At 51.6% G+C, this 24,194-nt stretch overlaps 1 protein-coding gene across 1 annotated transcript in view; it reads left to right on the forward strand.

Annotated features, from left to right (window-relative positions):
* The window catches only part of CHFR (checkpoint with forkhead and ring finger domains), a 30,116-nt gene that overhangs the window by 1,156 nt on the left and 4,766 nt on the right, over window positions 1–24,194 (forward strand). Inside the window, exons 2-16 of the mRNA XM_012531038.4 lie at window positions 1,726–1,825; window positions 7,200–7,309; window positions 7,938–7,997; window positions 8,138–8,347; window positions 11,713–11,856; window positions 13,581–13,701; window positions 14,455–14,609; window positions 14,707–14,869; window positions 16,889–17,031; window positions 17,776–17,895; window positions 18,940–19,023; window positions 19,345–19,415; window positions 20,675–20,762; window positions 23,384–23,491; window positions 23,911–23,983. Of these exons, the coding sequence (XP_012386492.1) occupies window positions 1,726–1,825; window positions 7,200–7,309; window positions 7,938–7,997; window positions 8,138–8,347; window positions 11,713–11,856; window positions 13,581–13,701; window positions 14,455–14,609; window positions 14,707–14,869; window positions 16,889–17,031; window positions 17,776–17,895; window positions 18,940–19,023; window positions 19,345–19,415; window positions 20,675–20,762; window positions 23,384–23,491; window positions 23,911–23,983 (1,750 nt within the window). The remainder of the gene's footprint in view (window positions 1–1,725; window positions 1,826–7,199; window positions 7,310–7,937; window positions 7,998–8,137; window positions 8,348–11,712; window positions 11,857–13,580; window positions 13,702–14,454; window positions 14,610–14,706; window positions 14,870–16,888; window positions 17,032–17,775; window positions 17,896–18,939; window positions 19,024–19,344; window positions 19,416–20,674; window positions 20,763–23,383; window positions 23,492–23,910; window positions 23,984–24,194) is intronic.

Below are 24,194 nucleotides of genomic sequence, written 5' to 3' on the forward strand. Positions count from 1 at the left end.
TCAGGCCCACCAAAAATAGTTTGTATGGAAATTAAAGAACCATGATTCTGACTTTATACTAGAGAGATGGAAAAGACTGCTCTTTAGACCAAAATATCAAGTTTTTTGTTTGCTTCATTTTATTTCTTGTAGTTGACTTGCACCTGTTTTTTCTTAAATCCCAGTATCAAGTTAATTTTTTTTTTTACAACTTTGAAAGCATTTATATTCTATTAGACCCTTTTGAAAAATGACTTTAATTGTCTTTAATGGATATAATAAGAGGTTTGGTGAACTGCATATGTCCTGGAGACAAACTGCCTCGCTTTCCCTTCTGGCACCACCAGTAACTTGTTTCGGCTGAAAAGCTTTTACCCTTCTGTGCCTTTGCACTGGCTTCCTAGAGTGTCAGCAGCATGTGGAGCAGAGACTGACTCAGAACCAGCCCTTACGAGCTCACTCATCGTCATCACAACATCGTTCTACATGTTGGGACAAGGAGCAAAAACAAATGTGTTGTTGAGTTCATCTGCTTGATAACTGAAATGCTTTCAGTGAATGTATTAATAGTGTTTCCAGCAAAAACAAAGTCTGCAGAACTGTATTATGTTCATATTAAAACTATTACATGCCTGCTATGTACAAGGTATTATTTTGGGGGGAAGGGCAGGGGAGTTGATAAGTGGGAAGGGAGATGAGAGCCTCACCTTCCCTTTCTGGGGGAGTGCAGAAATGCGCACCAACCATAGGAAATATACACAACTAAATAGCAAGCAGGACACATGCCAAGAATGAACTTTAGCACAAAGCATCTAAGTTCCAAATTCGCATGCTGATGTTTTGATGCGGAGAAGCCCTGCTAAAACCTACTCCAGTGCCTCACTGGATACGAAGGGATGGGAGTGGACCATCCAGGCAGAGATGCTCAGTAGAAAGTGAGGATCTAGATCACAGGTGCAGTTGACCTAAATGGAGCACAGTTTATGATGACGAGTCGTGCATTATATTTTAAACATCAGGTTTATTGAGGTATAATTTACATATGGTGAAATTCACCGTTTTTTGTGTTCCGTTCACTGAGTTTTGACACAGGTAACCCTGCAGTCGAGATGTGGGATTTTCCTGTCACCCTGGGAGGTTCCCTCCTGACTCTTGTAGTAATCCTCTCCCCTCAAGCTTCTGTCCTTTTGATTTAAAGGGGGAAGCAAAGTGTTTGGGGATTTCCCCCTTATATTTAACATGGATGTGATGATTGTAGTCAGTTGTAGATGCATTCCTTTTCTGTTTGATATCTTCTTACACATGTACACGTGCCTATAATAATTTCGTGTCTGTTTATTATTGCTTCAATTTTGTTGATACTCAATGAAATCAAAGATTGCACAGAAATGAAATTAAAGACTAAGTTAAAATACTGAAGAGTTATTTAATTAAGTCCTTTAGTTTTTTTTTTAATGTTCTGGTAATACTTATGTATATGTGCGCATATTTTAAAATCTTCATCGAAAACCTGTGTTTGTGTAGCTGTAGGTGTTGATGGGTATCCTGGGTAATTGGGATTGAGAAAGGTTCACAGCACAGTCCTGCCCCTTGGCTTCGTGCGTTTTTTATTTCTGCATACCTTGCCTGATTAAGCTTGGTCTGTGAGTGTGTGGAAAGGGGAGGCTGGGTTGAGCTGCACACCTTGGCTGAGTGGAGGACAGCGATGTCCCTGTACTAACAGAGTTGCCCCTCTCCATGTTCTAGGTTGTGACCTTTCGTTTCCTGGCAATAAATTGGTCTCTGGAGACCATTGTAAGATTAGAGTGGATGAAAAGTCTGGCCAGGTGTCACTGGAAGATACCAGGTGAGCTCTTTCTGCACTCTTTTTTGTTTGCCCTTGTAGCTTCAGGAATTTAAAGAGGGTGTGCTATGTGCCTTGATCGAGGAGAAGAAAACAATTTGTTTTTAGTGGGATAATGACAGCTCACAGTTTCTATAACATAGTTAGGGTCTCAAGGTACTAGGAAATGTACTTTCCAATTTTGAGGGTAAGTTATTCAATGACACTTTGGTATCTGTGACTCTTCTTGAATGTGTTCAAATAAAAACAAAAATATCTCAGAAATAAGAGTGAGAAAAGGGAAAACGGACTTTGGCTCAGTGGTTAGGGCATCCGTCTACCACATGGGAGGTCCGTGGTTCAAACCCCGGGCCTCCTTGACACGTGTGGAGCTGGCCCACGCGCAGTGCTGATGCGCGCAAGGAGTGCCCTGCCACGCGGGGGTGTCCCCTGCATAGGGGAGCCCCACACGCAAGGAGTGCTCCCCATAAGGAGAGCCGCCCAGCACGAAAGAAAGTGCAGCCTGCCCAGGAATGGCGCCGCCCACACTTCCCGTGCTGCTGACGACAACAGAAGCGGACAAAGAAACAAGACGCAGCAAATAGACACAGAAAACAGACAACCGGGGGAGGGGAGGGGAATTAAATAATAAATAAAAATAAATCTTTAAAAAAAAAAAAGTGAGAAAGGATTGATAAATTTTTGGTTCTTGCAAACCTGTTCAAGTTTGAATTCTTTCTCCAAAATCAGAATTTTTTTTCTATTAATGAATTCTTATCCAACTTAAATAGTGCAGAGAAAAGAAAAAACTTCCTATACTCTCTCTGACATTAAAAATGCATTTAAAGGTATATATATTTTATGTCAATGAGATTATATAATGTACACTGTAGGATTATCTGCCTTTTTCACTTATAATATTTTATGAACTATTTGCCACATCAGTACATCTAGATCACTCATCTTTTTCATTGTCTACTTTATATAATAAATTATCTTCTCCCTTGCTGATGGACATTTAAGTTATTTTTACTTTTTCTTGTTATAAATGGCACTGCAGTGACTCTTCCCAGAAATCTTTCCATTCATGTCTGCTTATTTCCTTTGGATAAATTTCTAGGGAGGGAATCCTCTGTCGGAATGTGCCTATGTTAAACTTGATTCAAGGGGCCAGGTGGTCTTCCAGCAGTATGTTGGGGGTGGGCCTTTATCACCAGATGACTTTTAAATTTTTATAAAGACCAGAAGCTATGCAGTTCTTTGGTAATTAGCGGTTTTGGGGGTAGACAGCTAGGAAGAAGTAATGTTCCTCTTTTATTCGAACAGGTAGCAGATGGAGTTATTTATTTCTCAGCACAGAGCTGCTTCTAGAGCGATCCTGCTGGGGTCAGGCCCTGGCTTTCTCACACGGCCACGTGACTGTGTGACCCTCCTGCAGCTGCTGGAACAAGTCACCACAAACCTAGGCTCTCAGAATAACACAGACACTGCCAGGTCTGGCAGTCAGAGGCTGACTATTGGCTCACCGGACTAGCCTCAAGGCGTTGGCAGGCTGCTGCCTTCCTTCTGGAGGTTCTAAGAGAATCGGTTTCCTTGCCTTTCCCAGCTTCCTGAGGCCATGTGTAGCTGGGGCCCCTTCATTTAAAGTCAGCAGTGGCCACTTGGGTCTTTCTCACGATGTGACTTGCTCGTTCCTGTTCTCCTGCCTCCCTCTTCCACGTGGAAGGACCCTGCGATGCCCTCAAGCCCCCTGGTTCATCCAGGATCCTTACTTAACTCAAGCCATTGGCAAAGTCCCTTTTGCCATGTCAGGGAACAAGCTCACAGGCTCTGGGAATTAGGCTGTGGGCGTCTTTTGGGAGCCCTCTGCCAGCACAGCATCTCAGGCGCTTCGTCCCCCAGCATGGGAGTAAGAGAGGGAATGCGCGTGGAGCACCAGAGCCCATGCTGGTCCTTCCACCAGCCTCAGAGGGTCAGCAGGAATGTACAGGAATTCGGGTCCTCTCTGCTTTCACAGCTCACCCTCCATAAAATAGCTCAGTCCAGCCAGACAGGAAACCAGCCTGGTGGGGTCGAGAGAGGCTGGAGCCAGAGTGCGAGCGCAGCCCTCTGCCAGCGTGGCCACGTGACCGCCACGCACCAGGAGCGCCGCGCCGGGCCCGCCAGCTGGGCCCACGGCCTGGCGCCTGTTCCTAGTGAGCCAGTTCCTGAAGCCGAGGCTCGGATGGGGCTAATGATCCTTGGAAGTGACCGGGTGGAAGGGAACGGGTGCTGGCGCCTGACGAGGCGCGTGGCACAGCAGGCTCAGCTGCCTGTCCACAGGAGGCCCGAATTCCCAGGCCAGAACCTGTGGTGGGCAGCCTCGCAGGTGAGAGCCTGCAGGGGGGCTTGGGGGACCTCGTTGTGGTTACGGGGTCTGTGTAAGCGTGAGGCAGGGGGTTGGGGAAGGAGAAGTCACGGAAGCAGAGGTGAGGAGGGAGGGCGGCCCCCCAGCCTGGGCGGGCACAGTGGCGCTGGGAAGGCCGGAAGCAGAGTCTGCACGGTGCCCCCAGGTGCGCCTGGAGCCACCCTTGAGGTTAGGACTTCCGCCTCCAGACCCGGGAGACGGCGTGGTGTCTGAGCCCCCAGGCTGGGACTTCGGGAAGCCACGCGGTACCCGCAGACCAGGTCGCAGCCGCCCTGCGCCTTCCTGAAGCTTCTGTCCTCAGAGGTGGCTGTCAGGTGCGCCCTGTGGGTTCCTGCGGGTTTCCGCGGTGCGAGCTGCGCCCCTGCTGTCGTCCTCCCCTTCTCGCCCCAGCCCTCTGCAGCCAGCACTGTTGCATCCCTGCGCCCCACACTGGATGGGACGCCCTGGACTGCAGGGGAGGGGAGACTCGAGTCCCCTCCCCTAGGCTGCCTGCCCGTCCTGCACCCTGCTCTACTGCTTGCCTCCTCCTGGGTCCTCTCTGGCCGCCTCCTCGGGGGCCACGTTAGGGCCTTGACACCTCCCACCAGATGAGCCCCTCTCTCAGCCCAGCTCCTGCAGGATCTGTCTTGCCCCCTTGTGGGCTCCCGGGCGCCCCCAGCGACCCCGCCCACTCCCCCTGCCAGACCCCTGCCAGGCTCTCGGCAGCCCCCAGGAAGGCCAAGCTTAGTTCCTCGGTTACCTGCTGTGGGGTCTTAGGCAAGTCATTCCCTCTCCTTAGTTCCCCTGTGTGCACCGTGAGCTCAGCATTTACTGCTGGGGTTAGAGCTGGGCCGGTTGTCAGGTGCTGCTTTTGTGATCCTGATGCGTCCGTCAGCAGGTTTTTGCTTCTTTTTTTAAAAGATTTATTTATTTATTTATTTAATTCCCCCCCCTCCCCCGGTTGTCTGTTTTCTGTGTCTTTTTGCTGCGTCTTGTTTCTTTGTCCGCTTCTGTTGTTGTAAGCGGCACGGGAAGTGCGGGCGGCGCCATTCCTGGGCAGGCTGCACTTCCTTTTGCGCTGGGCGGCTCTCCTTACGGGTGCACTCCTTGCGCGTAGGGGGGACAACCCTGCGTGGCAGGGCACTCCTTGCGCGCATCAGCACTGTGCATGGGCCAGCTCCACACGGGTCAAGGAGGCCCAGGGTTTGAACCGCGGACCTCCCATGTGGTAGAGGGACGCCCTAACCACTGGGCCAAAGTCCGTTTCCCAGGTTTTTTTTTGCTTCTTGAGATCTGTTTCCTCGTCAGCAGGCTTGCAGAGCTGCTCAGTAACATGTGAGTTGTGCCTGGTGCCCTGTTCTCTGAGAAAATTTGGCTGCTACTGCTGTGGGGCCCGGCTGCTTGTTTCTCTTTACTGTGTTTTCACCTGTAGTCTCAGGAGGTAGACTTGATGTGTACATGGCTTGTCTTATCCTAAGTACCTGCCTTGAGCACTCGGTGCTTTTCTTCAGTGCCAGGGCTGGTGAGGAACCTGAGCCCCAGCCGCAGCCTCTAGATCCCCAGCTCAGCCTTTTCCCTGCCTTGGCTCCCATCGCTCTGTATCTGGGCTTGAATGTGGTGGTTCCTGCTGCTCCAGCACCTTCCATGCCTGTTCGCTGCCACCACATCAAGCTAGAGACCCTCTGCCTCCCAACCCACCTGAGTTGGCCCCCAGGACAGCCTTCCTCCCTTCCTCCCTTTCTCCAGTACCTGCTCCCTCCCATTGCACCCGCAGCCTCTCTGGAGCTGTTACTTCTTCCAGCGGACCGCCCCAGGCTCCTGTACCTGCAGGAACTCCCCCGCCCGCTGAGGTGGGCCGCACACCCCTTGGGGATCACCATGTCCTAGCAGCTCCTCGCCCACGCCGCCCTTCTCCCTCCAGCAGTCTCCACCTGCTGTAACCCCTTCCCACTGTCAGCAAGGTGTCTTTTCAAAATGTGGTCTGAGCATACCATTCTCTTGTTTGGAAATGCCTTCCCAGAGTCTAGAGTTTAGTCCAAACTCCTTTACAGGACTGTGAAGGCCGTTTCCTCCCTTATCATACCACCCCCACCCGGACCCCGGTATAAACCACGGTGGACGCCACTTACGTATCAAGAGGGTTGGCCCCGGGACCGGTGGGCGGAGTTGTTCAGGGAAGACCGCTGTGTAACGGACGAAGGTGTGGTGGGTCCCGACCCGGGGTCCGGGGCACGCTGAAGAGCTGCGGAGTGCACAGGTGCTGGGGGAGGCCGTGCAGGCGTGGTGCAGAGCGCACGTGCTCGCTGCCCACAGGGGTCTCAAAGACTCAGGCGGGTGGTCTGCTCGCGCAGGTTTTGTTCTGGTTGCCGTACCGACCCCTTGGCCTGCCGTGGGTGCTCCTCTTGCATCGGCCAAGTCCTGACTCTGTCCAGTCTCATCTTGGTCACTCCCCAGCCCTGCCTGCCACAGGTTCTCCTTGACCACATGCCCACAGCACCTGTGCCCCAGGCCCAGCCGCAGCCATCCTCACGCTGCAGCGTCTTCGACAGGCTCACGTGGTCCCAGTGAACAGGACCGCATCATCTTCAGCCAGCATCCCGGCTTTTGCTTTGTGTTTGCCGAGAGCCTGGTCACTCAAGGGGTCGGTCCTTATTTGGGCAGTGAACCTGAGCAGGGGCTTGCAGCTGCTGGGGGGACAGAGCTGTGGAGGGAGCTGAGTGCAGAGACGGAAGTGACGTGGGTCTCAGTTCTGTGGGTCCACGGAGGAACGGGGAAGGGCAGACTTATTAAATGCTGGTTAGGACTGGCTGGTTGCTGGGTAGGCTGGCAGGGAGGGGAAAAGGCACCGTTCTGTCTTGAGAAATACCAGGCAGCCCTTGGCATATGTGCCTCATTAATATGTACTCAGTCCTGAGAGTATTTCATTATTTGCAACATGGTGCTATTGAGCTGCTTTCCTAGTGGTGGTAGGTATTTTAGGTATGATAAATTGCACGTTTGTTTTCTTTACAGCACCAATGGAACAGTAATTAACAAACTGAAGGTTGTTAAGAAGCAGACTTGCCCTTTACAGACCGGGGATACCATCTACGTGGTGTACAGGAAGAATGAGCCAGAACACAGTAAGAAAGAGTGAAAATTAGGGAGCTCAGACCCCCGGGGAAGGTCCTGTGAAGTCCTTAGCCATGGATCTCAAAATGACAGCTGAGGAAAATTAATGGAGAAGGGTTAGATTGTACGTAGAAGAGATCTGAGTCGTGGAAGTAAAGTGGAGGCTGGAGGCCTCTGATGGTTTCTGTGTTTGGGAACTATGCCAAAGAAGGCAGAGGTAAGACTGGGTTCCACCTGGACTTCTGCAGCTCAAGAATGTAAGTTTATGTCTGTGGAAGAAGATGGGGTAGAACGAGGGGGTCCTTAGAAAGGTCAGGGGTAAAGCTCTTGAAGACTGTCAATGGGAAGGAAGAGAAAGAAGAGGGCAGATATTTGAGGTCATTTTCGACATAATCCAGAGCAGCCCCTTGCCACACAAAAGGTCTTTGAAGTTATCGAGGTATTTTGAATCTTATGTTTTGAAATATCTTAACCTGGGCACTTTTGAGTTACTGGCTGATAAGTCAAAATAGCCAACAAAGTCAAACTGACAGTAAAGAGTTTTCTGGAAAGACTTCGGGGGCTTTAGGGGACAGACAGGAAAGGGTTCTCACTTTACATTGGACCAGTACTCCTCTGATTTGATCAATTTCCTTTTAGATGTGGCATACCTTTATGAGTCTTTAAGTGACAAGCAAGGCATAATACAAGAATCCTTTGGTAAGTAGAATTTTAGCAAAACAGTGGATGCATATTAAGGATTGTCAAAATCTAACAAGAAAAGCCTTTCAGTCCCCTGGAATTCTTTGCCTCAAGTAGCTGGCCCCTGAGTGCCTGCTCCTTCTCTTTTTGTGTTACAGAAGCTAATAAAGAAAATGTGTTCTACGTGACCAAAGACGCCTCAGGTACAGGGAGAGGCGGTGATGCAGGCGCCCTGCTGTGCTTGCCAGCCGCACAGGCTTGCTTGGAGGAGCCGCAGCCATCAACCTCGACAGCAGCCCTCTCCAGCACGGCTGCTGCCTCTTCGACAGAGCCGGCTTCTGCAGAGCCAGAGCATTCTTCTGCCCTCGGTGAGACTGAGGTTTCCTCGCCCACAGCTAATGGGGGGAGTCCAGCAGCTCTTAGCAGTAACTGTTTTCTGTCTTTGGTGACCACCTCCCTTTCTTGCCCCTCCAAACTGTTTTTGTTTGTTTGTTTGTTTTTATTGGAGAAGTTGTGGGTTCACAGAACATCATGCATAAAAGTCAGGGTTCCCATACACCACCCTGTTGTTAACATCTTGCATTGGTGTGGCTTATTTGTTGTAATTGATGAAAGCACATTTTTTACCATTGTACTGTTAACTGTAGCCCATGGTTTAACTTAGGGTTCACTGTTAGTATAGTGTAGTTCCATGGATTAGATAAATTTTTTTCTTCTACTGCTGTATTTACAACCTAACATTTCCCCTTTATATTTCACTTCTGTTCATTGTGTTCACGATGTTGTGCTGCCGTTACCACCATCCACTAACAACATTTCTCCATCATTCCTAACAGGCACTCGGCGCATTTTAAGGCTGAACTTCCTACTTCATATCACTACTCTGTCCCCTGACTCTGATTTTGCTTATTCTAATTATTTCATAAATTAAGATCATACAATATTTGTCCTTTTGTGATTGACTTATTTCACTCGACATGACGTCTTCAGGTTCATCCATGTGTTAGTCAGCCAAAGGGGTGCTGATGCAAAATACCAGAAATCAGTTGGTTTTTATAAAGGGTATTTATTTGGGGTGGAAGCTTGCAGATACCAGGCTATAAAGCATAAGTTACTTCCTGCACCGAAGTCTCTTGCCATGTATTGGAGCCAGATGACTGCCGACATCTGCCAGGGTTCAGGCTTCCCGGGTTCCTCTCTTCCCAGGTCTTGCTTCTCTCCGGGCTCAGGTCCTATGTTTTCTCCACAAGGTCAGCTGTAGATTATCAGGCGAACAGCCCTGTCTCTCTCCCCACGATTTCTGCCATGTCTAGAAGCTGTCTCTGTTTCTCTGTGTTCTCCTGGCTCAGGTCCTCTCTTCCTAGGGCTTGCTTCTCTTTCCTCTGTGTGCTTATTTCCCAGGGCTCCAACTCAAGACTCCAGCATCAAACTCCAAATCAAATCTCCAACATCAAAAATCTTCAATTCTGTCCTATGCCGTGTCTTTTATCTGTGAGTTCCCACCCACCAAGAGGCGGGGACTCAACATACAACTGACGTGGCCCAATCAAAGCCTTAATCATAAGTTAATCATGCCCAGGTACAGTTTGGAATTCATAATTATATCAAACTGCTACAATCCATGTTGCCACATGTATAAGAACGTCATTTCTCTTTATGGCTGAATTATATTCCATTGTGTGTATGTACCATGTTTTATTTACCCTTTCATCCGTTCATGGACCTGTGGATTGCTTCCATCTTTTGGCATTTGTGAATAATGTTGCTATGGACACTGGTGTGCAAATACCTGTTCAAGTCCCTGCTTCAACTCCTTTGGGCACATACCTAGTATCGGAATTATCAGGCCATATGGTAATGCTGTACTTAACTTTTTGGGGTACCCTACAGCAGCTGCACTGTTTTACATGCCACCAGCAATGAATGAGTGCTCCCGTTTCTCCAGCCCTTGTCGTTTTCGTTTTTTTTAGTAGTAGCCATTCTAGAGGGTGTGAAATGGTGTCTCATTGTGGTTTTGATTTGCATTTCCCTAATAGCTGATGATATTGAGCTTCTATTCATATGCGTTTTGGCCATTTCTGTATCTTTGGAGAATGGCTATTCAAGTCTTTTACCCATATTTAAATCAGGATGTTAGCCTTTCTGTTGCTCAATTGAAGGATTTCTGTATATATTCTGGACATTAAAACTTGATCAGATGTGTGGTTTCCAAATATTTTCTCCCATTGTGTAGGTTGTCATTTTACTTTCATGAAAAAGTCCCTTGAGGCATAAAAGTTTTTAGTTTTGAGGAGGTCCTATTTATCTTTTTTTTTTTCTTTTGTTGCTTGCCTAACACAAGATGCTTCCCTACGTGTTCTCCTCATGATTTTAAAGACCTGGTTCTTATATTTAGGTCTTTGCTCCATTTTGAGTTGATTTTTATATATGGTATTGAGGTAGGGGTCTTTCTTTTGCAAATGGAGATCCAGTTCTCCAGCACCTTTTGGTGAAGAAACTATTCTTTCCCAATTGAGTAGTCTTTGCCCCCTTGTCAGCAATCATTTGGCCATAGGTTGATTTCTGAGCCCTCAGTTTGATTCCCTTGGTGGAGAATGTCTGTCCCAACCTCTTTTTAAATGTTGCAGGTACGGTTCCATTACGCATATAAAACCTGCTTTTCCAAATCATTTGTTAATTGCCCGTGGTGTCTCTTGCTTCATTTTGGGGTGTGATAGCTGTTGTTTTAAAGTCTTAGCTGAAGCAAAACCTGAGAGAGTTGTAGTTTTATATCTTGTTACAGATCACATGCTTGGAATTTATTATATTATAGATAAGTGCTATCTATTTTCACTGTAAAGGAGAATCTGCTCTCTGTGGTTCTTGGGTGGAATGAGCTCATGGAGAGACTGCATCCCTGTTGTGGAAGCCGTCAGAGCCGCCTCCAGTGGGGCTTCTTTGTCCATCACTCAAGGGCTCTCCTCCCTGTGCCCTGTGTCCAACCCCTTCTGCCACCCACCTTCCCTGCCTGGGACCTGAGACCCTGGCCACCGGCTGCCTGCAGAGTTAGGACAGTTAGCATGGCCTGGGCCGGGCAGAGGGAGGCGAGGGTGGGAGCCTGTCAGAGGAAGCACCGGAAAGCACGGTAGGCAGTGGTGCTGCTGGAAATTGACCTGAAGATGCTTCCAGGTCCCTGCGTGGGGACCGAGGGATATTGGGACGTTTCCCTGCCTTTCTGCCGTGTCTGCCAAGTGTACTCCGGTCGTTGTGGCGCTAGCTCCTTGCTCATACAGTCTGTGCCTTCCTAAGCTGCTGCTCCTTCGTCACACTGTCTGCCTGCTGGTCTTTGGCTCCTTGCATTCTGGAGCCCCCTGCACCCCTCCTTGAGCGTCTCTCTACTTCTGACTCATTCTGACACTGCTGGCTGCTCAGGGTGTTACGAGACTGAAAGTGTGGAAATCTGTGGGTGCAGACCGAGTGTTCACAGGCAGCGCCCCATCACACCTCCCCGTGCATGTACTGCTCCTGCCCCGCTCCTGTAGCACAGTGGCTGGCACGGGTGCGTTTAAGAAGTGAGTTGAGCGAATCAGTATTCCTAGCAAATCATACGTTATCTTTGAAACCTCCTATCTTGGATTATTGTCGTGTGTGCAAACCACACTTGGGTTGAAATCACTGCTTCCTCACCTGGTGAGTTCAGCCCTCGGAGCTGGGTGAGGCAAAACGGCTCTTGTTCGACTGTTGTCCCTCACAGGCTCTGAGAGTGAAGGATGTGTGGCAGACGACATTGTCTCCAGTTTTGCTTCAACTCTCCCAGACAGAGAAGGAACATCGTTTCCCTTGGCAGAACCGCAGGATCAGGAGGACTTGGAGCCCGTTAAAAAGAAAACAAAAGGAGGTGAGAGCCCATGTTCCAGGTGTCCTTTTCCCTTTGTGGCCCTGGGAGCTCCCGAGCCGCTGGCTAGGTGCTGATCGAGCTAGCGCTGCGGGGTTACCCTGTCCTCGAGGTGCTTCAGGGTTTCTGCAGAAGCATCTGTGCTCTGCCTTGGGTTGGTGCTTGCAAGGCCACAGTATCATCTGAAGGAAAATCTGGGCCTTTCGTTCCTGTCTGCATACTCCAGCTAGAATGATGTTTCCGAGCAGGCTATGCCCTTTTTTTTCGGTCTGGAAGTAATACTATCCGGAATTTCAGAATGGATGTAAAACACACTCTGTCCAGATATGGAACTAACTTTTAAAATATATTGTCTAGCTCTAAATGATATTTGAACCTTGATGTTAAAGACGATTTTGAGAAAAATCTGTGCCTTAAAAATTGAAGTTAAAAAGACAGTAAAACATAAACAAGTATGAAAATAGGGCAATTTTTATTTCCAAGAAAACTTAATTATGGTATACTACTTGACTCAGCAGTGGACATTGCTTAGATGAGCATAATAACATAAACACATTGAACCAACAGCCACGTTCTCATAGTATTGAGAATGGGGCCACGAGGGAAGATGCCTTCCTCGTGGTAAATTACAACAACCTGTTACAACTCAGAACCATCTAGGTAAACCCTAGAAGGAAAAGCAAAAGTCAGCTGGAGAGGGAGGGAGGGCTCGGGCGGGGACTACGGCTTTGATTTGTTTTTTAATCTTTGACTTTTAAAATTGTGTGCAAGTATTTCTTTAAAAATAAAAAGTAATTTGGGAAGCAGATGTGACTCAACACATAGAGCATCTTCCTACCACATGGGAGGTCCAGGGTTCAAACCCCAGGCCTCCTGACCTGTGCGGTGAGCTGGCCCATGCGCAGTGCTGATGCGCACAAGGAGTGCCGTGCCACGCAGGGGTGTCCCCTGTGTAGGGGAGCCCCACTTGCAATGAGTGCACCCCATAAGGAGAGCTACCCTGTGCAAAACAAGTGCAGCCTGCCCAGGAGTAGCGCCGCAGAGAGAGCTGACAAAGTAAGATGATGTAACAAAAAGAGACACAGATTCCCGGGGCCGCTGACAAGAATACTAGCAGACACAGAAGAATACACAGCGAAGGGACACAGAGAGCAGACAGCTGGGGGGAGGGGGGAGTGAGAGGAGAGAAATAAATAAAAAATAAATCTTTAAAAAATAAATTAAAAAATAAAGAGTAATTCATACTTAACAACACATGACTTCTTGAAATAAACTAGCAAGCAGAAGCAAAGTTTAAAAAACCCACTATTAACCTCTTAGAACCTCTGCTTTCCACTTTCCTTTGTCCACACAAATCTATTTTATTGTATGTTTAAAAGGTATGACATCATACGCAAATACTGTTTGACAACTGGCCATTGCCGCTTAGTCTTACATCCTGAGCGCCTTTTTACATCATTAACTATATTATTCTAAAGCAAAACGTAAAAGATCTGGTGCAGGAGACTGCTGGTTTTGGCCCCTAAAATGCCCTTCACGTGTGCAGATGTGCTCCCAGTGGGAGCTGAGCTTGAGGATTTCCGTGCCTACGGGCCAAGCAGTTCATGAACAAGGGGACCGTGAGTCTGTTTTCTCCTTGGGTGTGGCCCCACAGCTTGTCCTTCCCTCTCACGGGTGAGGAGTCCAGGGTAAGGAGTCCAGCCTGACTCTTCCACTGTATGTTGCAGACCCGTGTAAAAACAGCCAGGCTGTCTGCGAGGGTGTCAGAGCTGCGGCCACGAAGACAGACCAGATGGAAGAGACGCTCACGTGCATTATCTGCCAGGAGCTGCTGCACGACTGCGTGAGGTAAGGGCGAGAAGACGCCTGGGTGTGGGCCTGGGTCTGCATGTGATGCTCGTGGGCCGCCCTGGGTGCCGGAGAGAGGGAGCCTGCACCGAGCTTGCAACGGAAGCTGCTGAAGTCACCGTCAAGCGCTTGCTGGTGCTTGGGAGAACCTTCTCGCCCTTCTGTGGGCACTGAAGAGTTAGGCCTGTCCAGATGCCAGCATATCCCTGTATTTATGAGTCACCAACCCTTGCCCCTTCTGAAAACAGCGGTTACTGTGTGGCTGCCAGTTTCCTCTAATTAACGAGACAGAGTGGAAGTACTGGCAGGTGGGGTAGCGTTTTCCTGTGCGGTACGACAGCCTCTTGGGTCAGCACCACTGTTCCAGGTGGGCTATGGAGGAGAGGCCATGTCCACGTTGCTGGGAAGGCTGCGGCGCTCTGGGCCACTTGGACAAAAACGGAGGCGCACACGGGGTAGGGAAGGCAATCTCCAGGCAGGGGTCTGCTGCTGGAAGCCCTGGCTAGAGGCCGTGCTGAGGCAGGAAAGCTCAGCGGCTTTTGTGTGCTTGCTCTCTGATTTGGGGATCAGACGTCAACCCCAGCGGAGACCCAGCCTCTGGGGGAGAGAGCCCTGCGCCGTCCCTGCTGCCCACCTTCCGGTCAGCCACAGTCAGCCTGTCCCTCGATCCTGTCTGTCCTCTTGTCTGGGTCTGTGCGTCTTTGCTGCTGACGCCCCAGCTGTTTGGAGACGGGTCGGTCTTTGTGCTCACAGCCTGCAGCCCTGCATGCACACGTTCTGCGCAGCTTGCTACTCGGGCTGGATGGAGCGCTCGTCCCTGTGCCCGACGTGCCGCTGTCCCGTGGAGCGCATCTGTAAGAACCACATCCTCAACAACCTGGTGGAGGCGTACCTCGCCCAGCACCCAGGCAAGTGCAGCAGCGCTGGGGTCGGCACGGGTGACCTGGCGGGTGCTCTCCTGGGGTGCGTGGCTAGCCAACAGCGGTGGGTTCCTTTGAATCGCAGACAAGCGTCGCACTGAAGAGGACGTGCGAAGCATGGATGCCAGGAACAAAATCCCTCAGGACATGCTGCAGCCGAAGGTCAGGAGGTCTTTTTCTGATGAAGAGGGAAGCTCGGAGGACCTGCTGGAGCTGTCAGATGTTGACAGTGAGTCCTCAGATATTAGGTAGGAACTGGGGCTCGGGGGTGGGTGACAGTGCACTTGGTACCGCCAGAATTATGAGTTTACTTTTGGGTGTCAGCAGAGGTGGGTTTGAGTCCTGGTGCTACTGCTGACCAGCTGAGTTCCTCCCTCGTTGGAGGGAGCTGTTTTTCTGAGTGTGACGTCAGGACAGTCTATAGTTCCTGGTGAGGACTGGGCGAGCGCTTGGATTGGCACCTGGCAGTGGGCGTCCTTACGTAAAGGTCACAGGTGTCGGTGTCACCTTCTCCATCTCACGCCCTTCGTTTGCTTACACTCCTCATTGTAGTTCTTGGTTGGCAGACTGTGGCAAAGGTCATAACTTATGATATGCCATTTGTTCCCCCTGGAAGCATTTGGATTTATTTTCTTATTATTAATTTCTCCCCACCCCCTCGTTGTTTGCGTTTGCTGTGTCTGTCTTTGTGTGCTTGTCTTCTCTTTAGGAGGCTCTGGGAACTGAACCCGGGACCTCCCGTGTGGGAGGGAGGTGCTAATCGCTGGGGCCCCCTCCGCTCCCCTCCTGGACACATTTGTCCAGGGACTCTAAAGCCCTACAGTATAAATGGCAATACTTAAGAGAACACTGCTATGGAAGGCAGGGCGCCTGCCAAGGAGGAGGAGCCCTCAGTAGACTTTAGTTTATCTGCTCGACCACTGATGCTTCCTAAGTCTAGGGTCTCAAATCTAGGTGAAGGCCGTGATATTTAAAAAGACCAAAAGAAAAAGCCACACACCAAAAAACCCACAATTTTATCTTTTTTTTTTTTTTATTTTATAAAATTTAAAAAATAATGGTCAAGCAAAAAGAAGAAAAAACCAAAACCACTGCTAATCCTGCTACTCAGAGATTACCAGTTGTTATATTTTGTTGTGTATCCAGCTAGCCCTTTCTATGTATATACTCACATATTTGGTTTTTTAACCGAAGAGAATCCAATAAATGATTTTATAAAGATGGACTATACTGTTCGTATGAGTTCGTATCCTGGTTTTTCTCTGTGAACGTAGGTTGTGAACGTTTGGTGTAGGAATGGGCGAGTCACATTCACCTTTTTTGTACGCTGTGGTCACTCTAACCGGTACTTCACTGTTGAGTGTCTGAAGTGATTCTGATTTTTCTGAATTTAGAAATGCGGCAGTGCATGTCCTTACATTTGTAAGTTTGTGCTCATCTGGATAGTTCAGGAATTGCGACCCGTGGGACCTCCTGGCGCAGCACTCTTCAGCAGGTCCTGGCGGCTTGGCGTCAGCCTCTCAGAAGCCTTTGCCGCGCAGTAGGAGAGGTGGCGGCTGCGCCTAACCCTAGTTCTCATGCTCCTGGGGAGGTGTCTGTCCGCACTTCCCTTCACTCGGCTCCCACCCGCTCCCCCTCCTACGCGAAACGAGAGGTCTCCCTTCTCCGGTCGCTCACACCCCGCGCTTCTCTCCTGTGACTTTGAAGCGTGGCTGAGAAGCAGCAGCAACGGGTGATCCTGGGCAGCGACGGCCAGAGTGCAGCCCTAGCGTGACTCGGGAGCGCGCGTGGCTGTCAGGCACTCTGGCTTGGCTGAGGGCAGAGTACCCAGGTGGCGGGCGACCTGCCCGGCCAGCTGTCATTCGTCCACCCCAGAGCCATGAGGCCGTCCGCCCGTCCACTCATACCAGAGCCGGGTGGGGGTCACATCTCTGCACCCGTGGCGGGCGGGCATTGGCGTTCTGGAACCCACAGGAGCAGCCAGGTGCCAAGGCGAGCTCCCCGGCCACCCCCGGCTCCTCCCCAGCCTCTCCTTCCGGGAGCTCAGCTGGGTGCTGTCCAGTCAGGCCGCTCCTCGCTCTCCAGTGGTGAAGCGGGATGAGGCCTGGCAGAGGCTGCGCCTGGAGAGGTCGGGAGGGAGGGAGCGCGGTGGCGCTGCCAGGGAAGGGTCCTCCGATCTGGCCGGGAGTGCCCATGTGCCCAGGCGGCTGCCGGCCTCTGCAGCTCCCTGCCCCACGCAGCTAACCGCGGCCATGCGTCTCTTGCAGCCAGCCCTACGTCGTGTGCAGACAGTGTCCGGAGTACAGGAGGCAGGCGGCGCAGCCCCTCCCCTGCCCAGGGCCCGAGGGCGAGCTGGGAGGGCTGCAGGCCCAGGGGGATGCGCCGTCGACATCTGCCAGCTTCCCTCCAGGTGAGCCTGCCACGGCCCTCACAGAGCCCCTCCCCGCCAGGAGCCCGGGGAGCCCCCTCCTCTCCTGTGAGTGGGCCTCGTTCCCATGGGGTTCTCCACCGCGTTCTGCCTTTCTGCTTTCTCCCAAGTGCACGCTCTTAACGCTGAGTATAACCTGGAGCCGGTCTGGACTTGCAGGACTCTGCCGGGCAGCGCGTTCTGGTGGCCACCGCGCCTTCCTGCGCTGGTCCTGGCGCCTGCCCTGGTCGAGTCCCGCCCCTCCTGTCGCTTGTTCCTCTTCTTACCCTGTTTTGTCCGATAGCTGACTCCCCCCAGTAGACGGGCCCCCACCCCTGAACCTGCACATTCCCCCCCTCCTGGGCGCCGACTCTCACCAGGGGAATCCTCCCCACTGCCCTCAGGGCCGACCTCTTTTCAGGGGCTCCTTCACCGGCCGGGTGCTGGCAGCGCCAGCCTGTGGTTAGGAGGAGATGTTCTTCAGAAATCAAGCGTAATTTGTTGTTTGAGAGTCTTTTATGGGCCCATCCCTTCCTTCTTAGAAGATAATAGGAAACCTTTAACTGATCTTTGAAATCTTGCTACAACCCCTAAACCAAAAGACAGTTTTCAGTGACATTTCAGTCTGGACGGTAGAGCTTGACTGCTGCCTGGGAAGCAGGTCTGCCTGACCCCGGCACGCCCCATCGCAGCCCCCAACGTGCCCCTGCCCGGCGTCCCTCACCCGAGCCCCCGTGTTTGCTGCAGCTGCCCCGGAGTACGTGTGCCCCGTGCAGGGCAGCCACGCCATCTGCACCTGCTGCTTCCAGCCCATGCCTGACCGGAGGGCCGAGCGCCAGCGGAGCCCCCACGTCGCGCCGCAGCAGTGTGAGTGCCGCAGCCTGGGTAGGCAGTGCCGGGGCGGGCTCTGGGGTCAGGTGGTGTTTGCTGAGCTCCCGCCCTGGGAGGCGGCACCCATGGCCTTGGAAATCTGGCAGCTCCGGTCACTGCTGCTGCTTTCCTTAGAGCCTGGAAAAGCCAGCAGCGAGCTCGAGGCCGCACCTGGCGCCAGCCCGGCAGGCGGCAGGAGAGCTGTCGCAGCGTGCAAATGCAGCTCCTTCTCAACAACTTTTCCTTTTGGCCCCCACTTTACATAGGTTATTGTTATACATAGAGACATTTTCACATGATTATAGATGGACGAAGATGGGAATTTTAACTTGCGTTGCTCTAAATAGGATATCAAACATTAGGAAATAATGATCACAGGATAAACGAGTATTGTGTATTTCACTTACAAGAACTATCTAGAGTAAGCAAATTCACCGAGACAGAAGGACCGCAGCTTCTGGGGGCTGGGGGCGTCTGTACTTGATGAGAAGGGGTTTCTATTTGGCACTGTGACAAAATGTTGGTAACAGCTGCTGGTGGTGGTAGCACAACATTGTGTGAATGTAAGTGATGCCACTGAACTATATGCTTGAAAGTGGTTAAAATGAGAACTTTCGTGTTGTATATACATTATCACAATTTTCAAAACATCTGCAAAGGTGATGCAATAGCACGGCAATGACTTATGGCCAGTGGCAGACGCAGTCTCCAGCACGGGGGAGGCAGCATGACCGCGGCCGTCCATAACTGGTGCTGGACAGGACAGGCCACAGCCTTGTGGAGTGATGGGACCCAGATGGTGCTTTCTTTCATGGACCTTAATGTTTTTCTTAGATGAGCACACATATTTAATGTACGAGATAATGTGGGTTTGTTTAGCGTCTTCCAAGGCCTCAGCCTTAGCACCGTGGAGGAGCTGGGAGCTGGCCTCTGCTCCTCCGTGAAACGTCTTGTCGGGAGCGGGGCACTCCTGGTCGGCGGATGAGTGCGGCCCCGCCGGCAGGCCGGGGCCCGCTGACTGCCTGTGCTTTGTGTCCACAGGTGCAGTGTGCCTACAGCCCTTCTGCCACCTGTACTGGGGCTGCGCCCGCGTGGGCTGCTTCGGCTGCCTCGCCCCCTTCTGTGGTAATACCAGCGCTTCAGCCTGCCGGGTTTGGTTTTAGAAGCATCCGATTCAAATTAGCTCAAAATCGAGGAGTGCCCTGACAGTTAGGGGGAAGCACTAGTTTACAGACAGGAGGCACCACCGTGGAAAGGGAGCGTGCCCTGCTGTCTCCAGACCGGAAAGCCTGTGGTTGGACAGAGGAGCGGAGTGGCCTCTGCTTCGAGGGCGTTTGTCCCGGAGCTTTTGGTTCCTGTGTGGTGGAGGGATTTGATGGCGGCCCTGGGCCCGGTAGGGCGTTCAGAACGTGCCCTAAGGCATGACCTTCCCCTTCGTCCTGGCAGAGCTCAGCCTCGGCGACAAGTGTCTGGACGGCGTGTTGAACAACAACAACTACGAGTCTGACATCCTGAAGGTACCACCGATTCCCTCAGCCCGGTCTCAGCGGGAGGCGTTGCCCTCAGCCCGGCCTTTTCAGTTCCCGTATTTTCTGCCTGCATGGCCACGCAGGCCCCTGTCCTCCATCGGCAGTGCAGGGAGAAAATGTCTGATGTTCCCCACATTCCAAAACTCCACTTCTCCTTTGTGTCTCTTCTGCCACGCACCACTACTCGGCTTCAGGGCGCTGTGTGGACTCCTTGGGGTACCTGGGCCCTTCTCTTTGCTCCTTTCCCTTTCTGGCCATTTTCCTTCCCGTGGTTTGTCCTGAAGCCAGCTCAGCTCTGAGAACCTTTGATACGGGTGCACACAGGCTCCTGCGCCGGGAGCCTGGCCGCCCGCTGCGCACAGAGCTGCCCAGCATGCGCTCGTTGGGCTCCGCCAATGGTCTGTGCACGAGCCGAGGCGCCGCGCCCCTGTTTGTGAGGGCGCAGGGACCAGGCACCACTGCTGCTCTTCCTGTCCCATGGGCCGCACAGGCTGCCCCTAGACCTGGGGCTCCAGCCACGGGGTTTGAGCTGTCCAGCCAGGCCCGTGCCCAGGACCCTTGCTCCTCCGGGGGCTCCTCGTGGCCCCTGGGACTTGGATCCCTGTGCCGCGAGTGTGAGGCCGCCAGACGCCCCAGGAGTGCGAGGGAGGGCTCTCGTCGCGGCAGCGTCTGAATTTAGTGCCTCTGTGTATTGTAATGTTTGCATGGGGCAGAATACACTTTCATCTCGATAAGACCCTACTAAAGGTTTTGGAAAAGTTGCCAGACTGTCCTCGTTAGGTGCGTCTGGTTGTTTTTCAGCCATTTAAGTATTATTGCTCCCGACAGTCTTGACTGACGTGAGGATTTGAGAGTTTTATGATTCCTGGAGTTCTTTTTACTTCGTCCATACATTTTCTGGGCTTCACACTAAACATACTGCGTCTGTGGTAGTTTCACCTTAAGTTTCTTTTTTCCTAAATAAGCCAAGCTTTTTGTCTGACCTGTTGGAGCGCCCTCCTGGAGGGGTCGCCCTAACCCGAGGGCAGCAGCAGCATCTGAACAGCCCGTCCTCCCCGGCGCAGCGAGAGAACCTGGACCCCAGGCTGCCTGGCCTGGCCCCTCCTGACGTGCACGGGCTGGCCAGAGGCGGGGCCGCGGGGCTGGCCTCCCCCTCGAATGCCCTTCTGACCTTGTCGACCCACCGGTCATGCCACGTTTCTTTCACTGCACTGTACTTCTGACTGTTGACTTTTTCCCTGTTGCAGAGTTACCTGGCATCCAGAGGCTTGACGTGGAAAAACGTGTTGACGGAAAGTCTCGTGGCCCTGCAGAGGGGAGTGTTTCTACTGTCTGGTGAGCTCGTTTTTCCCGCTTTACTCGTCCTAGAGCAGCAGTTTGCGTGCCCTCTTACGGCAGCAGGAACTTGCTGCCGGTCTGTCTCCTACAGTCTGACTTGAACCCCTTCACCCTGGCTGGCAGGGAGAACACTTGGGCCTTCTCTCCCCAGAGGGAGAGGGCACAACTTGGAGAGACACTGGCCTTGCTCAGCCTTGGCTCGGCCACTAGTTAGCCTGGAGGCTGCAGGCGATTCGCTCCCAAACCATCAGTCCCTTTGCCTGTCTATGATGCCAGTTACCTGGGAAGCCCCTCTCCCCGGGGACCCACGGCGCGTTGTGCAGTGTGATTCCATCCCTGGGAGAGGGTCTCTAGAAGCACCAGCACACAGTAGTTTTTCCAAGACACAGAGCTATGTCCTGTTCCTCACTATTTCAGGCAACGCTACCATGGTTAAGTGTGCACTAGTCTGGATGTGCATGCTCGTCTCCTGAGGATAAGTAAGTGGGGTTCTTGCTACAAGGTCATGGCGGTGGTTGCTTCCCCCACCCTGCCTGGTCCCTGTGCTCCCCCTCGCTGCCCCAGGGCAGGGGGCCGAGCGCCCTGGTGGCCCCCGCACTGCATTTGCCTTTAAACCTCATCAGTAGGGGAGACCAGGGGGAGTGTCACTGACGTGTTTGCCCAGGACTGACTGTGAACAGAATTAAGCTGTGCATCGTGTGCCTGTCTGTGTCCTTTGCTCGTATTTATGTTAGGCTGTTTGGATTTTTCTGGTATGTATTTGTATGATCTTTATTGATTAAGGGTACAGCACATTGCCATATGTGTTACAAATATATTTTCCGCTGTATCAGTACTATTTCAACTTTATTATAAGTTATTTCCTTTTTGGTGTTTAAATTTGTAGGTAGTGAAATTTATAAAATCCTTTCCTGTGTTTTATTTGTTATACTTACAATCATCTTAAGAGAAAGTAGTATTCACGATTATTTTCTTTTTAGTACTTTTTGGATTTTTTTAGTATTTAAATTTTTATCCATGTGGACTAACTTTCCCTGTAAGGAAATGCGGTGGTGGTTGTAAGGAAATGCGGTGGTGGTTGTAAGGAAATGCGGTGGTGGTTGTAAGGAAATGGAGTGGTGGTTTTAAGGAAATGCGGTGGTGGTTGTAAGGAAATGCGATGGTGGTTGTAAGGAAATGGAGCCGTGGTTGTAAGGAAATGGAGCCGTGGTTGTAAGGAAATGCGGTGGTGGTTGTAAGGAAATGCGGTGGTGGTTGTAAGGAAATGCGGTGGTGGTTGTAAGGAAATGGAGCCGTGGTTGTAAGGAAATGGAGCCGTGGTTGTAAGGAAATGCGGTGGTGGTTGTAAGGAAATGCGGTGGTGGTTGTAAGGAAATGCGGTGGTGGTTGTAAGGAAATGCGGTGGTGGTTGTAAGGAAATGGAGCCGTGGTTGTAAGGAAATGCGGCGGTGGTTGTAAGGAAATGCGGTGGTGGTTGTAAGGAAATGCGGTGGTGGTTGTAAGGAAATGCGGTGGTGGTTGTAAGGAAATGCGGTGGTGGTTGTAAGGAAATGGAGCCGTGGTTGTAAGGAAATGCGGTGGTGGTTGTAAGGAAATGCGGTGGTGGTTGTAAGGAAATGGAGCCGTGGTTGTAAGGAAATGCGGCGGTGGTTGTAAGGAAATGCGGTGGTGGTTGTAAGGAAATGCGGTGGTGGTTGTAAGGAAATGGAGCCGTGGTTGTAAGGAAATGGAGCCGTGGTTGTAAGGAAATGCGGTGGTGGTTGTAAGGAAATGCGGTGGTGGTTGTAAGGAAATGCGGTGGTGGTTGTAAGGAAATGCGGTGGTGGTTGTAAGGAAATGGAGCCGTGGTTGTAAGGAAATGCGGTGGTGGTTGTAAGGAAATGCGGCGGTGGTTGTAAGGAAATGCGGCGGTGGTTGTAAGGAAATGCGGCGGTGGTTGTAAGGAAATGCGGCGGTGGTTGTAAGGAAATGCGGTGGTGGTTGTAAGGAAATGGAGCCGTGGTTGTAAGGAAATGGAGCCGTGGTTGTAAGGAAATGCGGTGGTGGTTGTAAGGAAATGCGGTGGTGGTTGTAAGGAAATGCGGTGGTGGTTGTAAGGAAATGGAGCCGTGGTTGTAAGGAAATGCGGTGGTGGTTGTAAGGAAATGGAGCCGTGGTTGTAAGGAAATGCGGTGGTAGTTGTAAGGAAATGCGGTGGTGGTTGTAAGGAAATGCGGTGGTGGTTGTAAGGAAATGCGGTGGTGGTTGTAAGGAAATGGAGCCGTGGTTGTAAGGAAATGCGGTGGTGGTTGTAAGGAAATGCGGTGGTGGTTGTAAGGAAATGGAGCCGTGGTTGTAAGGAAATGCGGTGGTGGTTGTAAGGAAATGCGGTGGTGGTTGTAAGGAAATGCGGTGGTGGTTGTAAGGAAATGGAGCCGTGGTTGTAAGGAAATGCGGTGATTGCTCTAAGGAAATGGAGCGGTGGTCGTTGTCTTCCAAAAGTCAGGCTGTGGTGTAGACGCCCACAACTGGGCGTGCACCCCGTCCCCGCTCACGTGAAGTGCACTCTGCTCTGCTCTTTTCACATGTATGCTCCTGGATGTGGTGCCTGCGTGCTGTGTGAGCCGTGTCTCCTGCAGACCCCAGAATTGCCGGGAACACCGTGCTGTGCTACTGCTGCGGGCTGCGCAGCTTCCGGGAGCTGGCCTACCAGTATCGGCGGAACATTCCTGCCTCTGAATTGCCAGGTGGGAGTGCTCTGTCGCTTGGGTTCGCTTCCACACTCCTCCTCAGCGAGCTTCCGTTTGGGCTTGCTCTGTGGGCTCGGCAGACAGTGCTGTCAGCCAGGGAGAACCCTGCCGGCTCTCGGGGCAGGCAGGGCAAGTAACAGCCACCTGGTGTATCCAAGGGGCTGGGCACGCAACGCGTGCTGCTCCTCGCCCGGGCAGTGTGGTTTTCCAAAACCCAGAGATGTCCTGTGGGCAGCTGGAGTAATCTCATTTCCTAAATTGAGTTTCAATTAAGCAGCTTTTTCTTTTCCTAAAATCTTGTAACAGTTTGAGGAAACTAGTGTATAAAGTGAGACATAGTGCTCAGTGTTGGCCCTTTTGGTCGAGTGTGACTGCTCTGCGCGTGCTGAGCGTGTCCCTGTTTCTTCTCCTTTCAGTGGCTGTAACATCCCGACCTGATTGCTACTGGGGTCGCAACTGCCGGACTCAGGTGAAAGCACACCATGCGATGTGAGTACAGCTCGTGGGGAAGGGGGGCGGATAGGAATCTTCTGCCCTGGGGGCACACTCTCCTTTTCCTCCGGGAAGTTGATTTTTTGGAAGCATTTTGGTCAAATTGACATCACATCTCTGAGGGATATGCCCGAATGGTCATGATCAACTGTCCGCTTGAGAGCACGTAACGTGAGTTGTCCTGTCCTGTAAAGCCGCACACTGCATC

This window comes from Dasypus novemcinctus, chromosome 19 (assembly GCF_030445035.2).
Source record: "Dasypus novemcinctus isolate mDasNov1 chromosome 19, mDasNov1.1.hap2, whole genome shotgun sequence".
NCBI classification, from domain to species: Eukaryota; Metazoa; Chordata; class Mammalia; order Cingulata; family Dasypodidae; genus Dasypus; species Dasypus novemcinctus.